The sequence below is a fragment of the Plecotus auritus genome, assembly GCF_963455305.1.
Source record: "Plecotus auritus genome assembly, chromosome: 8".
Lineage (NCBI taxonomy): Eukaryota > Metazoa > Chordata > Mammalia > Chiroptera > Vespertilionidae > Plecotus > Plecotus auritus.
In genome coordinates, this window is record NC_137782.1 from 130,142,809 (window position 1) to 130,160,579 (window position 17,771).

The 17,771-nt window shown below is 47.2% G+C and overlaps 1 protein-coding gene across 4 annotated transcripts in view; it reads left to right on the top strand.

The window, feature by feature from the left end:
- EXOC6B (exocyst complex component 6B) overlaps window positions 1–16,918 on the top strand; it is a 529,977-nt gene extending 513,059 nt beyond the window's left edge. For 3 of the 4 annotated variants that reach the window (XM_080685493.1, XM_080685495.1, XM_080685496.1), the window contains 2 exons: window positions 9,647–9,759; window positions 13,718–16,918. In XM_080685493.1, coding sequence (XP_080541619.1) covers window positions 9,647–9,759; window positions 13,718–13,844 — 240 coding nt within the window. In that variant the 3' untranslated portion in view covers window positions 13,845–16,918. Of the gene's footprint in view, window positions 1–9,646; window positions 9,776–13,717 lie in introns of all 4 variants that reach the window. The other variant, XM_080685494.1, reaches the window with a different exon arrangement.
- Window positions 16,919–17,771: the final 853 nt, after the last annotated feature.

A 17,771-nucleotide genomic window follows, 5' to 3' on the forward strand; every position in this document is an offset into this window, starting at 1 on the left:
ATTTTAGAGAGAGAGGAAGGGAGGAAGGGAGAGAGAGAGAGAGAGAGAGAGAGAGAGAGAGAGACATCAATCAGTTGCCTCCCGTACACACCTCAATCAGGGATCGAATCTGCCACCTCGTTATGTGACCTGACCAGGAATTGAACCCGAAACCTTTTGGTACACAGGATAATGCTCGAACCACTGAGCCACCAGGCCAGGGCTCTTCAAACTTTTTTGATTGACCATTACTTTTGGCAAAAAAATCTTAAGAACTCACCCCTAATATATTTGTATATTTGACAATTTATTAAGAAATGGTGATTAGATACTGAATAACTTCCAAAGGATAGTCCCCCCCACACCCTCTTCCTCATTGCATTTTAAGAGAACTTGCCATTACCTTTGAAAGTCTGCTTGTGAGTATGCCCAGAGGAGTGTACACACACGTTACTATCCTATCTAATAAAGAGGGGATATACTAATTGACCCTCATTCCATCGCAAAGATGGCAGCACCAACAGCCAATAAGAAGGGAATATGCTAATTGAATGCCCCACCCTCAAAGATGGTGGTGCCCACCACCACAAGATGGCAGCGCCCAGTCCCCTCAGCCCCACCGGGGTGGCAGGCATGCAGCAAGGCTCCGTGCGCCTGCCTCTGGAGTCCCCCAGTCCCCACAGCCCCACAGCCACCCAGGGCTGGCCCGAGGCACAGGCAAGCCTCGGATGGCAGCTGCTCAGCTGCCCAGAGCTGGCCCGAGGTGCAGGCAAGCCTCGGATGGCGGTTGCCCAGCCTCCCAGGGCCGCCCGAGGCTCAGGTAACCAGGGCCAGCCGAGCTTGCACTGCCGGCAGTGGCAGCAGCAGAGGTGTGATGGGGCATCTCCTTCCCCTGATCACTGGTTCGCCTCCTGCCCCTGAGGGCTCCCAGACTGTGAGAGGGGGCAGGCTGGGCTGAGGGACCCCCCTCCAGAGCATGAATTTTCATGCACCGGGCCTGTAGTCATTAATATTTCATGGCACAATATATACTTGGGCTAAGTAAAGTTCACTATTCACAATAGTGGATACAAATCACATTTTAAATTAGAGTGATAATTTCAAATTTGGACCATGGCTTTATCATATCTGATTAACTCCTTATTTTTATTTTATAATGTGGGCAACAAAGATTTTGCACATGGTACTGAGAGGTGTGAACATTCAAAACATCATTTTCTTGAATTTTGCTTATATTTATATTGTTCAGTCCATGGTATCTTTGCAGGGGTGCTTTTAAACCACTTATTCATTTTGGCCAGAGAGGGAAGGGGGTTTTGTTAAAAATTCAACAATATAGTTTCTAACCCACTTACCTAGGAACCTTTAACAAATCACAATATGCTGAAAGAAAATGAAGACTGCCCCACGACCACATCTGTGGCCACACCTGCCTGCCTTCCCCACCCCTCCAGGAGCAGCTCAGTCAGCCCGTAGCAGAGGCCTCCCTCCACCTTCCCCTTGAACCTGTATGCACAGTAGGGTTGTTACCACCCAGTGTGATAATAGGTTTTCCTCTGGCCCCTGCAGCAGGATAGATGCTGTCATTAGTGTGCACATCCATGTGCAATGGCCTCACAGAAGCCTCTGACACAAAGGAATGTTTGGTGTTGGCGTTTTTATTTGGGAATCTTCACTTCCCCCCTCCCTGCTCCCTCTCCCCGCACCAGCTGATACAAAGGGAGAGCCTTACGCCTCCTGTCCTTCTCTTTAGCAAGGTAGTCTCAGAGGTGAAGAGTTTAGGTAGTAAACCTATAAATCCACATTTATGAGGCAAATAAATATTTCTCAGAGTGACGTTCAGGGGAAGCTGCTGATGTGCCGTTGGTCTCCGATCAAGAGCTTACGGAAGCCTCTGCCCACCGGGCAGCTGAGCTGGAGGGAGAGCCCGCGAACTGCACGGCCACCACTGTCCCTCCCTTGCCCCCACTCAGCCGAGAGCAAAAGAAGAGGTAAGGCCTATCTGGGAGGCTCAAGAGCAAGCCTACTTGTGGTTGTTGAACTTATTTTTCATTTTAACTTATAGAGATCTAAAGGAACTGGGAACCTGTTCCCAGCCCAGCCCCATAGCCTGTGGAAAACCCGAAGGCCTTTCAGTTTGCTGTGAATCCCTAGATACCTCGAGGCTTCTTTTCTCCTGGGCTCCCATTCCTACAGTGTAGTTTTGCAGTTGGCTAGTGTGAAACTCAGTGTCTTTGAGTTCACCAAAAAATAAAACATAAATTCACCCAAGCAATTGAGAGCACAGTAGATTTGTCTAAAAATTGGGTCTAAGGGGGTGGTTTTTAAGGGAGATTTATGTCACATGCTACACAGTTCCTTATCAGACATCCCAGGTGTCGAGAGCTGTTTGGGCCTCTCACACCACTAGGACTTCCCTTCCTCACCCTCTCAGGCATGTCAGTGTCCTCGCCTCTCTTTAGAGTCACTCTCAAGAAACAGACTAACAAACTCCTTCCCCTTCTCTCCTACCCTGGGCGTCTTACAAAGCAAGGTATTTCCCCAAACACATTTCAATTCTGATGCCGATTGTGAATATAATGACTTTTTTGCCACCTCCTTACAATTAGAAGGGTCTCCCCCTAAGCTATTTTCTTACCTTTTTTTTTATTTATTTAGTAGATATTAGATATCTTACATCTAAGAGAGTTTCAAAGCACACCGCCCTCCCTGGCCTGGATGTAGAGGCAGACTTTTTCTGTAAAGAAGTGGATAGTGAATACTTTATGTTTTTTCAGGCCATATGGTCTCCATCTTTACTAAATTCAGCTGTTAGAGCACATAAGCAGTCCTAAATCATGTTCACCAGTGAGTATGGCTGTGTTCCAATAAAACTTTATTTACAAAGACAAGTAGTGGCTGTAGTTTTTCATCCCATAGTCTCAAACAAAGCAGATAGCAACCTTGATGAATACAAGTAAAGAAACTTCCAGGCTGAAATTCAGCCTCCTTAGCTTAATATCTGAGGCCATTGATCATTTGTTCATTGACTTGCTTATTCCTAGAGTAACCCCCACTTACCTGGCTCAGGTTTGGATGTCCTTCTTTTGAACTTCCTTTGCACCCTGTTAGAGTACTCACATCATTCTGTACTGTTATTTACCAGCCTGAGTTCCCCAAGACCAGAGAGTCTCATTCATCCTTTCACATGCCCGGAAGAGCTCAATGCATTGCTGGTACTCAGTTTAAGTTTGTTAAAATAATTCCAGCTTTTTACTTCCTCCTACGTTTGCCTGTGTCAGGAGCACTCCTGAGGATATGTGGAAGGTAGGCAGATGCTCTCCTTTGAATGAATGGCCCAGACAAGGAGTTGGAGGAGATCTTGGTCAATAAGCCCAAATGAGTCATCAGTCAATTCATGTTTTTAGTGAACTTTTCACAACCATGCTCTTATCTGCCCTCAGCTCTTGACAACTATTGTGATTCCATATCTGAGCAAGAAAAATGGATTTGGTTTATCTGCGGCCACCCTGTCAGTCTGGGATCCACCAGCCTCAGGCTCTTTTTTTTGTGGTGCTAAACTGCCTCCTGAAAGGCACCTGGGCCTCAGTTTTCATGAAAAGATGCTTTATAATGATGTGATCTGTTTTATCCTGTCAAAGGCAGGGCATGGACAGAAGAAACGTCTCCTGGTTCAGTGTTCTGTGAATCGCTGTTCTCTTTACCCTGCACTTTGCATAGTAGCCGCGTTCTAAAGAGGCAGCATGTTTAGAACTTTGTCAGTTAGATGATATGCGAAGTGCACCAGAGGAGTGTGTTATTTGAAATCATATTATAGTCTAGCCTGTTTATCATGAAGAATTATCCTGGGATGTATATAAAGTCCAAATTCATATTTTCATAGATCCAGTTTACTTCAAGGACACACCTGCTTTGGGAGCACAGTTCTCTACAGGACTCAGTGTGTCTGTTCAAGAAAAAAACATGCAAAGAAAATAACCTCTAGGGGAAAGAGAGGTAGTTGTCGGTGTGTCTTTGTGTCTTACCTTAGTTCCTACAGCTAAAGATCCCAGGCCTGTGGAATCTTTGCAGGCATGGGGGGACGGTGGGGGTGTCTTTTTTAAAAATTTATCTTTATTGTTGAAAGTATTATAAATGTCCCCCCCACCACCAATTGACTGCCTCCACTCCCACTCCCTCCCCAGGCCTTCACCACACTATTGTATCTGTCCATGGGTTATATATATCTATAATAATAAAAGCATAATATTCTAATTAGACCAGACATCCTTCTGGACGTTCTTCCTTCCGGACAAAGCCGCAGCGGGCAGTGGCTGCAGCGGGGCCCGGGGCCAAGGCCCTTGCACAGATTTCGTGCATTGGGCCTCTGGTATGCACATAAGTTCTTTGGTTAATCTCTTGGGGTGGGGGGGTCTTTTTAGCATGAGATAGGCCCCATGCGGCCCACCAAGAACCAGCCCAGATGTCACCCTGGAGCCAAACACCTGCTGAGTTCCCATTCACCAGTCATAGGTATCTTCCCTGGACCCATGGAATCAAATATCTGGGGCTGGGCTTCTAAAATGTCATAGGTATTATCTCTCCTGTTTGATGTCTTCTTCTTTCTCATACAACTTTCATCCTAGTAGTGGTCAGGAGGACCCTAGGTTTGGTCCATTTGGGAAGTTTATTGTGAGAAACAAATTACAAGTCTGTCCCATCACTAGCCAATATCATTTCTATAAAAGTTAGTTCACCTACTTTAATTCCATTTAACATGTCTTTGGTGACTGCCTGCTGGAAATCTAGCCTAGGAGGAGTCTTCAGAAAGAGGAAGCATGATCCCCATCCTTGGCGAGCTCCCCCTGTATATGGGAGATGAGGCGCATATCGCGGGACTTAGTGATGAAGGCAAGGATATATAAAACAGTTCTCCTCACCAATTGCTTGGGTAACACTAGTCCAGTAGTGGGACCAAGCAGGGCATTCCTCACCAGGCTCTTCATTTTTACTTTCTGAGTTTTGTTTTGGGGGCGGGGGGGATGTAATCCTTTCTGCCTGAGAAAACCAAGGGCAACCTCAGGTTCATTTGATTGACTATTACTCTATAATTCTTACTGAAGAGTTCCTTCTACTCCTTTACCTGCGAACAACTCATCCCTTTGAATGGCTCCTACATTTCTGGGGAGAAGTGTGTCTGTTGGTATGCACTAGCAAGGATCAGGAGGCCTGCCTTATCTTAGCAATATCTCATTCCGAAGGTCTCTCCTGGAATCTGCATTTGTTCTGCTATTATGCTGCTCTCTGTCCTCTGTCCAGTTAACTCACTCTTGAGCTCATTTTTACTTTGACTCATTTGGATTTTTCTAGTCTTTCTCGGCTGTGATAGCAAAAAAGAAAGACAGAAATTTACCTAGCCTCAGGCAAATACCTAATCTAGAGACCAAATCAATGACGATTTTTCAAAAATAAACAGCTATAGCACACTGGGGAGTATAAGCCATTGAGCCATCTCTACCACTTGTCTGCTTTGTGATTTCCAGTAAGTTGTTTATGCTGTCTGAGTCTTGTCCTCCCCATCCCCCCACCTTCATGAAACCAAAATTATAATTTGAGTACTATTAAGCCAAGGGAATGTTCTTCAGTAACAATGAAATATAGTAGAAGTAGAAACAGCTTTAGAACTGCCAAAGCCCTAGTTAAAAGTCTTACTAATAAAAGTTATAGAGGAGGCAAGAAAAGGAAAAAGATTCTATCATAAAAAGTTTGCTTAATATACTAGATTCAAATGTCTTTCCTTGTCCTATCCTTTCCCACTGCAACACATTTTTGTATAATAACCAATAATCACATAATTTACAATTTTTATTAACCTATGTAGCTTATAAGATTTTACACTAATTACTGCATTAGTGTAGTTCTCCTGTTCTGATAAATACTGTAAACAAATGCTTCTGTGTTTGAGGGCAATGCATCATTAGTGACTGGTGGAATCATTGATTAAAGTGACACGTTTATTCATGTGTCCTACTCTCTAAATAGCTAATACTCCCCTGTTCCGCCAGCTTAATGATCAAATGCTCCAAAACATAATGTCTTGTCTGTGCCTTGAAAATGACTTGTATGGTTTATAAAAAGAGCACTTGTATGAATAAATCAAAAATAGCATCACTAATGTGCAATTAGCATCTAGGGAGTGAGTTCTAAGATATACCAGGGAGTGAAAAAAAGCAAAGTGCAAGAGAGTATCTAGAGTGTGCTCCCCTTCAGGTAATAAAGGAGAGGATACAGGAAATGCACACGGACCTTCCCACTGGTACAAAGGAAACAAAAGAGGGTAAACCAGAAACTAGACTGGTTTCCTGCAGAGGTGGAGAGGAAAGAGGTAGAAAGGAGTGGTGAGGATAGAACAGGTTAGTTGGGATGAGGAGGGAGTGATACTTCTGAGTATATTTTTTATACAGCTCTGACTTATTCCCAAAAATAAATAAATAAATAAAATCAGTTAGCATGTGGGGGCAATCCAAAATGGAGCATAAGCAATGAAAAAATAAATCTAACTTAATTATGAAAGAAAACTATACCACACTGAAGGAGGTGAGGAAGAAAGAACTAACTCAAGTAGTTTTAAAACCAGTTCTTTTTACTGGAAAGCCTGAAGACATAAAGAACATTCAAATCCTGTATTCCAGTTAGTCAGTTTGTTTCTCACAGGGGGATAGATTAACAATTCTGAAACTATTTTATTGTAGAATTAAACAAATACAGTTGACCCTTGAACAATGTGGAGATTAGGGATGCCAGCCCCCCATACAGTTGAAAATCCACATATAGCTTTTGATTCCCCCAAAACTTAGTTGTTCCTCAATATCCATGAGAGTTTGGTTCCAGGACCCCAGGTAGGAACCAAAAATCACAGATGCTCAAAATGCCATAGGTCAGGGCATACAGTCAGCCCTCCACATCTGCAGACTCCTAGCTGTGGATTGAAAACAGTACATGTTTTTATTGAAAAACCTGTGTGTAAGTGGACCCATCCAGTTCAAACCTATGTTGTCCAAGGGTCAACTGTAAGTAAAATATATTATAGGTCATGAGTGTCAGGTTTCTCACTGTCACAGAAAGAAGTGATAAATTAGGGAAGATGGAAGGTTAGAATGAACCCCAGGGTGTTAGACTGAAAGCAGAGACATCAAGTATGAACTCATTATTTTAATTTACACATGCAGATAGATATGGAGATAAACATAGATGCTAAAATCCATTCTCCAATTAAAGGAACCTGAGCTCCTTAGAGAAGTGACAGATTCCAGAGCAGGGGCTGGGAAGGTACAAGATGAGCTTGGAACATCTTATAGTACCAGAATGTAAGCAAGTGTCAAAAAAGAATAGGGACAGGTCAAAAATACATAGGCAAGCAATCTGAAGGAGTCCCTAATGGCCAAGGCTGGAACAATTTGAACAACAAAGTAAACAATTAGTGCATGCGGTTATAACCCATGAAATAAAATAAATATCCATGAGATCACACTGATATAAATAAATGGAGAGGAACAGGCAGCACTTTTTCTTACCAAAGAATTCCAATTAATAACTACAGAGAAATGAGAGAAGCTCTCAAACACTACAGTAAATATTGTTGCATGCAGGATCCACCAAAGTTTGAGGAGAAACTGGATATATGCATAGTCTCAAAGTGTATCTTTCACAAGAAAAGTATTAATTACAAAGGTACAAATAGTAACTTTGCAATGGAGAGACTCATCAGCCACCACCTTACCCAAGTGGTCAATGTCAATATCACTAATAATGAGATATAGCGACATCACGTACACCTGAGATGATGCACTAAGAAGGGCCCAATATCACTTCTGTAGTAATTTTACAAAAAAACGCATAACCTCAATGTTGACATTTTGGGTTGGGTAATTGTTCGGTATAGGGCTGTCCTAAGCATCACAGGGCGTTTAACAGCATCCCTGGCTTCTACCCACTAGATGCCAGGAGTGTCACCATCCCAACCTTGTTACAATCAAAAATGCTTCCAAACTTGCCAGATGTCCCCTGGGAGGCAAGATCTCCTCCATTTCAGAACTGCTGCCTCAGTCTAACCATGAGAAAATATTGGGCAGACCCAAGTTGAGGGACTTTCTACAAAGTAAGTGACCAAAAGTAAACTATTCATAAAATCAAAGTCTTGAAAGAGAAAAATGAGGGATTGTAACAGACTGGAAGAGACTAAGGAGACATGCTGACTAACTGCAATGTGGGATGCTGGATTGGGCCAGAAAAAAGGCAGTGGGAAACCTGGCAAAATTGGAATAAAGTCATAATTTAGTTAATAGTATGGTAGCATTGTGAATTTCTTGGTTCTGACCATTGTGCTATGGTAATAAAATAGGCAAACATTAGAGAAGTTGAGCAAAGGGTATAGAGGAACTGTCAAAACTATTTTTGCAACTTTTATGTAAGTCTAAAATTATTTCAAAATAAAATAAAATTTAAATCTGCCACTAATGTTAATAAAATGCCTGGCAAATGTCCATAGTGAACTCTATGACAAAGATATAAACATAACTGGTATTTGATATTGTTGAGATTATTCCCATCACCTTTAAGGCATTATCTGATAACCAGATTAATTTAAAATATACTCTGTGTGTGTGTGTGTGTGTGTGTGTGTGTGTGTGTGTGGTCTGCACTACAATTTATATTTGTATTTAAATTTTGCTCTAAGTTGAAAACTGCAAAATAGTCAGTTCATAGTTCAAAAAAGGAGGAGTAGTCAGTTTGTCACTTAATAACATTTAACTCATTTGGCTTGGATTACAATTATTCATGTTTTTCTTTTATTCTCCTATACGAGGGGAGACCACTTCTTTTAATATCACTAGAAAGGCCCAGCCCTGTTCCTTGCACATATTAGGTGCTTTAAAAATGTTTGCTTAATTCAGTGGATTTCCGTCTTCATTAGGAAAATCTCCTAATGGCACTCCTCTCTACTACTCATAACCGCAATTCCAGAGTCTGCATCCTCAATTATGGACTGGTTTTCAGTCCAGACCTACCATGTCCCTCATTTCCACCTGCTCAGCCAATGCCCACACAGGGGTGACACACGTTGCCTCAATGCTACATGACCCAGTGTTTCTGTGTTGTCTATCTGTCCTGTGTGTATAGGCATGTGTATGTGTCTCTAGCCACTGAGTAACGGGTAAAGTCAATGCAGCAAGTCATGACACTGGTATTTGAATCCAGACCTTTCAACCTAAAGCTGATGCGACTGCATATGTGACACTGGGCTCCATCCACCTTTGTTTGTTGCTGAATTCTGAGCTCCTAGAATCGTGCTTGGCACGTGGAAGACCTTTGATAAGTATTTGTTAAGTGAATAAGTGAGTGCTTATTGTGATAGTCCTGAGCTTTGATTCAGTGCAGTTGTTTCTGTACAGGCCTGCCTCTGAGCCCTGGCTGCCTGCACCCCTACAGGGCTCACAGCAGTGGGCTGACTTCTGATGATTACTCGTTAACTTTCTGTTGCATTATAGTTTGTAACCATTCTTTCTCTTATTACCTTTTTAATTTTCAAATATACTGGTAGCTGGTAGTGAAGGATGCTGAGGATTTCTGAGGGGTTTGTCTTGTCTGTCTGATTAATCCTCGGGGTGGGGATTTGGGTATTTTACAGCTTTTGGATCTCTTCATCCAGTGGGATTGGTCAACCTACCTTGCCGACTATGGTCAGCCCAACTGCAAGTACCTCCGTGTAAACCCAGTGACAGCTCTGACCCTGCTCGAGAAGTGAGTACCTAGGCCAGTGGTCTGTGTGGGGAAGTGGGGAGAGTGGCGTGGGTGTGGCGGTGGTCAGTTCCTGAATAAGACAGCAGAGAGGCCGTGTTCCTGAAGGTGCCATAGGTGCTGTCAGTAGTCTCCATCATTAGATTTGACAGGCCAGTTTTCTTGTAGCCTCTTAATTCATGAAACCCACAAGCTAGGCCAAGTACAAGTCAGTTGGACTCTGACTACTTGGAGTTTCATGGGGTGACATATCTTTAACTAGAGATGACAAGAGAAGAAAGGAAGATGCCTTAGTTTGGGGCTAAGGCCAGCCTGGTAAACGGAGTGTGATGATGAATAGAACAACCCCACAGAACAGTGGTCTCTCCAATTCCTAGCAAAGAAACTCCTGGACCTACTGAAACCTTCACTAGAACTGACTCACTCCCCACTGCTCCCTAACAAATTAAGCTTTATTGTGCTGACTGTCCCAAGGAAGCTACGTTGGAAAAGGTATCTAATTCTTGCCTGAGGTAGTCATTAGTTGACAAAGGTTGCTACCACTGAGATTGAGTTAGCCAGTTTTAGAACATTGCATGGCTAACCATCGTATCACCCACGTGCTGGGATCCCCAATGCATTGCAGCCTGGCTCTGACATTTGTTAACCTCGTTGAGAGCTGGCAGGCCAGAGAGGAAGACCCATGTAGAAGGGAAGCTTTCTCTTGTCTTCAAGCTAGTGAACCCGGCTTCTTAGAAGCCTCTTAGAAGAATATCCTGCATCTCGGCAATGTGGCAAGTCTATGTATATGGCCAGTCAAGCAAGTCTCAAATCCTAGGAAGGAAAGGACCAGAGTCTAGGAGGTCAGAATGGAGCCTTAAGCAAGAGAGGCTATGTGTCTCCTTCCCACTATGCAGTGTGATTGGGATGTCGAAGGGGAGGAGATGGAGGGTGGGCAAGAGCAGGATGCAGAGGTATGTGTTTGGAGCCAAGAAACTAGAAACCCAGAGTGCAACTTTGTCCAGACCAAGACAGAGACTGATATTCCATTTTAACCTTTTTCCCATGGTTCTCTCTTTCAATGACCTTCCTCCCTAGGATATCTAGAGAGTAAGTATATTATTCACTTGGGCCTTTTTCATCACTTTGAGGCAAGTCCTTCTGGTTTCCTCATTGACACTAATGATTACACTAAAATCCCTGCCCTGTGAGTTGTCCCCCTCCTGACATACTAATCTACTAAACCAGCCTGGTGCCAACTGGCTGGCTGCTTCCTCTACCCTTGGTCCTTAGAGTGACCCTTGGCTTACCAATTCCTTTAGGGCTGGGAGTGGAGGCAGGAGTGTTCCCCCATCAGTGCCAGGTAAAGGGCTCTTCCCACTCAGCTTCCTGATACACGCAATACTCCTGCTGGTGCAGGGCCTGAAATTCAGCCCCGCCAGAGGGAACTCCTCCGCAGCCTCCCTGCCTCCTGCTGATGAGGCCCATGGCTTTAAGACCTGGAACCACATCTCCCACAGAAGACTCATTATTAGAGGCAAGACCTGATACCAGAAATCTCAGTGCCCAGCTAAAATGGGGAATGTTTTGGCTCTTGAGTTGGTGCTTAGATGTCATATTTGTTATATGTCCACCTGTGCCCTGGGACTCCCTTCCAGCCAATGACCCAGAAGCACTGGCCCCTCCATTTCCTGTGGACCACCCATGGGGTGAAATAACCTGCCTCTCTGAAGCATCCTGGAGGCCCAGCCAGTAACACAGCCATGTGCTTAGCTCAAGCCATCAGTGGGGTCTAAAGTTTCCTTCCAAAAATAGTTGAGCCAAAGGCCACCCTAAAACCTGTATTTCCCAACCTCATAGGAATCATCCCTTTTCCTGGCCTGTTCCTGCCTTCCCCACCACCAGCTATACCAGAGCTTGACTCTCGCCCTCGTCCTGGCCCTTCTTAATGGGGGCGGGGGACCCTGGGAGGACCCAGAGACATGGGAGGGCATGCAGGAAGGAGAAGATGCTCCTGGGTCACGGAGCAGTGGCTATAGCAAAGCGGATCAGGATCTGGTCTTGCAGAAGGGGAGGGAGAGGCTTCTCCTCTGGTGTCCGAGCATTCTACGGACAAATCAGCAGCTGCCATCAGCCCTCGGGGCCCCTGAGTTTATCTGTCCTGTCATCTCACCTCCAGGCCTAATGACCAAGGAAGCCAACCTCTGAGTCTCAAAGACTCCCCTTTACTCTCCTACCCATTGGGGAGCTTCCCATGGGAGCCGACAGCCAGCTCCAGCTGCTGGTCTCTGGGCGGTGTGAGGAGTCCTAAAGCGAATGATGACATAGGATGTTAGATGATATGTTCTGTAAATCAGGAAGTGGTTTTCTTCCTTTCCTCTTTCTTTTTGTTTTTTGTTGTTTTGTTTAGATTTATAGCATAGTTAAGAAATGAAAAGGATTCCTTCTCTGGGATAAAGAATGTTAAACCAGGCCAGGTCCACAGACATAACAGGCATTATGTGGGAAGGACCAAGGACAGTGGTCCTCATGGCCTTGAGGACTCCTGTGCTTTTTGTTCAACCTAAACCTCTGAACCTGTTACCTCTCCTTCCCCCCTCCACACACAGGCCTCCTCAGGCAGGTGGCTGTGCCATACGTGCAGTGTTCTCAGTGTGCTGATGCGTGATCCCAGCCTGGAGGCCCTTAGGCTTAGATCAGAGAGAGGAGTCTCACTGTCAGCCAGAGCCGTACAGCCGTGGTGCTCACCAGAACCTCTTACACTCAGATATAAATGTCCCGTGGCATCTCTGGCCTCTAATTTTCCCCTCAGCACAGGGCAACCTCACAGAGAATAGTGCGCAGCATTGGCCAAAGGAGTGCCTGGGAGAGTTTACTCCCCCTGCTGGGTTTCTTCCCTCCCCTCCTCTGTCTCCTTGCAGCCCAGGGAGCCGTGAGGTCAGAGAGCAGATGATGGAGAAGCCTGGCCTCCCCTACCCCAGGGAGAAAGTGGTCTGGGCAGTGTTCTCAAGTCTCTGGCACTAGAACTTGCTGAGGGCTAGAAGTCTGGTGTGCAGAAGCTGGGGCCAAAGTTAACAGTTACCAACAGATGCCGGGGGGCATGCATGGGCCCTCTGCAGGGAATAGCAGATTTCTGGCATCTGTTGCAATAGGGTAGTCAGACTTGGAGGATGCTGTGGCTGCCTCAGCCTGCCCTTGACTTTCTATATCCATGCTTCCCAATTGGGTCTCTCCATCTGACAGGACCACTGTTCAGAGCTGTCCATGGTCTGTGCTCGAGGAATATGCTAGGAGTGTGCTCTGGACCATTGGTGTGGCCTAGTGATAGAAAGCTCTCCAGAGAACTCAGGCTTCTCTTGTCAAAAGTCCTGGTTTATCGAGTGCGAGAATGGGGCTCATCTGTTTCCTTAGCACCACGCTCTCTGCCACCTCCCGCCTCTGGGTCCTCGCTCTGAGGCAGAGGAAAAGAGATAGGTCCAGCCCTCAATCTTGTTAGGCCTGGAGTAGAGTAGCCAGCTGTAGTGAGGTTTAGAATTACACGGTGTTATTCTCCTTCTCCTGGAACTGCTGGCTGAGAGCATGCTTCTGCTTTACCTTTCAAATGCCAGCTCTGAGGTCCCAGCAGGCGTGAGACGGCTTCAGAGGTGATAAGCAGATCCTAGATATTCCGTGAGAGCCCTTGGCCTCCATTGCTGTGGCATGTCCCAGGTTCCTCCCTACAACAGCTGGGGATGGAAGGGAGGGTGAGGAGGGACCATAGGGGTTAGCCCCTCCACAACTGGCTCTTGACTGATTCTGAAGGTGGGTGAATTGGGGAGACAGCTTCCTGAGTATCAGACAAGGATAAGCCTGGCAATGGGGATGCTCTGGACTAAAAAGCTGGGTGGCAGTTAGGGAACACTGTGCCGTCCTACCCTTGCCAGCTCCCCTTCCACCACTGTCCCCTCAAACACTTGCTCTCTTTCTCTCCTTCTCTGTTCAGGATGAAGGACACTAGCCGCAAGAACAACATGTTTGCACAGTTTCGTAAAAACGAGCGAGATAAGCAGAAGTTGATTGACACTGTGGCCAAGCAGCTCCGCGGGCTCATCAGCAGCCACCACTCGTAAAGGCGACCTTGCGCTGTGGCCCACAGTCCGGGCTGGGGTCTCGCTGGCCCTGCATTTGTGCATTCTTCTTCAGAGAGAGAAAATGTATTTTTTTAATAACCTATGTACAGTATCCGCATAACCTTTCCCTATAGTAATAGAGGCACAAGAGGAAGCCAGCATGTGAGACGTTGCGGGGCTGGGACTTGGGGAGTCTTTGTTATACTCTGTGTCATCGTAGAGAAGGTGGTGCCATCAGTCCTGGACGATGAACACCTTTCGCCATGGCTCTGGCGCTTAGGTCTGGGCCTCAGCTAACTACACAAACACAGTGGGTACTTGGCAGTGGAGGTGCGGTGAGCAGGCAAAAGGGTGATACAGTACATCCTGTTCACCCCTGGGAATCCCATTCACCCCGCGTGGGACCGATGCAAGGCAAGGGCCTGCAAAACAAGGGCCTGTTGCTGTTTAGTGTGGGGAAGGCCACACAGTCCTGGGGGCGCCTCTCCTCCGTCCACTGACTCTCACTTGCCGGTGACAAGCATGGCAGGTGGCAAGGTGACAGCTTCCCTCCTGTCCCCCATGGAGAGCAGGTTCTTTAGCCTGGATCTGGCCCAGTGCTTCTGCTGCTAGTTCTTCTGTGACAGGATAGAGCAGGGGTCATACCTGGACCCCATGGCTCACTGTAGGGGCCCCAGCCCCTTCCCCATTCATTTCATGTCCTTCTCTCAGGGCGCGGGTCACCAGTTACCCTCCCAGAGTCCCAGACTTGCCTCCCCGCAGTGTCATTGGGGGAGATCAGATTCCAGAAGTCTGAAAATGGCCCTTACTTGACCCTTAGGTAAAACCTGAAGATGACTTGAGATTGTTCCTTTGTGTTTTAAAATCAGCTTTCTGGCCACCATCTTTAAAGGAAATGTCACCAGCTCTGCACTGTGGGGGCAGCCACTAATGATGGAGCCACTGTCGCCATGAAGGAGTGTCTACTGGCTAGTGGTTTGCTGCCTCTGGCCCAGCCAACCCTCCCTCAGTCATATCCTGGGTACGAAGCTCTTGCTCTGGCCCAAGGCTCCCGTCCCCTTCCGAGATCCCCACAGCCATCTGTTGGCCTCATCTGAGAAACACTGTCTATGATCCTATCCCCCAAACTCGGGAGTGAGCTCAGAGAGCTGCCCCCACCGGCTCGGAGACTGTCCACTGTCCCCGATGCTCCCGAGGCTTATGCAGGGGCTGTGCTGTGAGGTCACTCAGAGGAACCTGCACTTTAAGACACTTCAGGAAGTTGCCACTGGAGCTCCTGGCAAGAGTATAATTGTGCATCACAAACAATTACAAGTGAGCCACACAGGTATTTCCAGCCCGGGTTATGGGAGGAGACACTCCCATATTCCATCAAACAGAATCCTCACCTCCTTTGTCAGCTGCTGAGTTGCTTCTGGGGAAGGCAGTGCTTCCTTTGTCATTCCCCACCCCCGACCCCTCCCTCACTCATCACAACTGGAAAAAAACACAGGGAAGAGAATATGCAGGGACATGCAGCCTCCTCCAGCCGGAGGGACCGGGCTGCTCGTGTGCTGGCTCTGCAGGTGCCTCCGGAGGCTCCTCCTGGGCTGGGCGGGTGGGCCAGGGTCTTGGGATGAGGGTTGGGGAGGAGCGCTGCCCCTAGAACTTCAAAGGCCAAGGAAAGGCAGGGGTCTGGGGGAATGACACCCAAGAGGCCATCTCCCAAGCCGTGGGTTTTATTGAAAAAGCCAGGAATGGTGACACTCATCTGAGTCCTGTTGCTTAAAAGGGGCCCTCCTTCCCTATCCTCGGTTTGCAGCAGGATCCCTGAGCTTTGAGCACCGAGACTGTGAGGTGGGAAAGGGGTGAATCTTAAGCACACCAATGTTTGTCTTTTTGTCAGCATTGCTGGTCTGGTCTCAGACCTGCCCCCTGGAAAGACTGTGCTAGAGAGGAAACCTGGGCGGGGAGAGAGGGTTGTCCTGCCCTTTGCTCACAGCCGTTCCTCCAAGGAAAAGCCTGTTCAAGCTCAAGGTGACCCTGTGGTAGCTCTCCTCTCTCCCAGTCGGCCTCAGTCTGAGCTGTCTGTAGACACACTGTTCCTGGGCACAGGAAGGTAAAATCAGGGGCCAGCGATGCCCAAGTTGTTTGCATTGGTGAAGTAGGATTTTCTACTTTAGTCTGGAGGCCTCTCACTGGGCCAGCCCTTGGGAGGACCTATGCCCAAGCCCCTCAGACTCCTGAGCTCTGGCCTCAAATGCCCGGAGGTGTACAAGCGCCTGGAGCCTCAACAAGAGGGCGAGAACATGGGTGGCTGGAGCCTACCCGCCTTCTAGTTGGCACAAACCCTTGGCCAAGTTCTTGGGGGAACCAGGTTCATGTTTCTGAAGGACCATCTGGTTTGGGACCCTGGTGGTTTCAGTAGTAACAGAGGGACCTTGCATAGTTTTAACACTCGGAGGAAAGGCCCTTTGAGTAGATTGTAAATGAGGCTGTTGGTCGTGGGGAAAGCAGGACCTGGAAACTGGAACCAGCAGAACCCCTGTTGGCAAAGGGAAAGCAAAGCTTCCGGAGAGTCTCCTGGCCTCAGCCGCCTCGCTGCCTGGCACACCTGGCATGAGCTTGCTCAGCAAGTCCAGACCCAGGACCCTTTGTCCCTGAGGTTGGCATTGGCCATGCCCTTCCTCTAAGGCCCCTGAGCACACGCCCTGGGCCCGCTGCAGAAACCCCCTTAGCCTCCCTCCTCCCAGGGCTCTGCTCCTGGCGGCTCAGTTGCCTCTTTTCTTTTTTTTCTTGCTCTATATATATATATTTTTTTTTTGCCTAAATTCACAATTCCTTTTCACTCATATGTTGGAAATGGCCTTTTTATTTTGCACAAATAGTTGCACATTTACTGCGGAGATTTAGGAGAGTCCATTTTTAACTCTAAATGGAACTTTTTAAAAACTCACTAGTAAAGCTACTGATGCAGATGGGCCTCCCGGTTATTGGAGAACCTCCTGTGTGTAAAAGAGCATGTCATTCCTCCTGTACATTCTCCTCTTTTACCTGCTATTAAAGGAGAAAGCCTTGTACCTGTTTCAGAAGCCACATGTTGTCTCCTGGTGTTTGTTCTCCGCTGTCTTTGCACAGTGCGCCCTCGGTTGGATGACAGACATTGCACCGGGGACTAGAGCAGGCCAAGCCTGGTGGGGAGGCAGCCTGCCTTCAGACAAGCAAGGAGCCCTGGGAAACACCCCGCGCTACTGGTTGGGTTTTCCTGTCTGTACATTCGCAACGGCGTCATTGTCAAGAGGAATGACCTTTGAAATGCCTGCTGTATGGGGAGCACTGGGCAAGGCAGTGTGGGTCCAATGTGTTTTGGATACCAAGCCCTGCCATGGGAAGGTTCCAAATCAAGACAGTGATGCTGAACAAAGCCGGGCGGGGGGAGCCTGTTCTAGAGTTCAGGAGGGGAGAGGAGCAGGCTGCCTGGCCTGCTGTAGAGACAGTCTGGCCAGGGAAGACAGCTCAGAGAAAGCAGGATGCTAGTTAACTGGGCCTTAAAGGAATGAAATTCAAACTTAGTTAAGCCACGGGAGCATTTTAGGTGCAGACACATTAGAGTGAAAAGTCGGCGTGAGCCAGGTATGTGCTCAGAGAACGGTGAAGAACCTGGTGGGCACATCTGAAGCCGCGGTGAGTACGGATGGAAGTGGCACAGCAGCGCCCAGCCCGCCTGTGCCCTCGACTGGCGTGAAGCCGTGGGAATAGGAGGGGAAGAGGTCTGGATATTACAACTGGGCTTTGATGCCTGAGACGAGCTTCAGTCCCGCTGCACCACTCAGGGGCTGGACAGCCTTCAGCACGTCCCCAAACCCACTAATCCTTGTCAGTGAGAGCAGAACAGTCGTCCCTAATGTACAGGGCTGTTGTGAAGTGTGAATGAGCTTGGATGGTCAA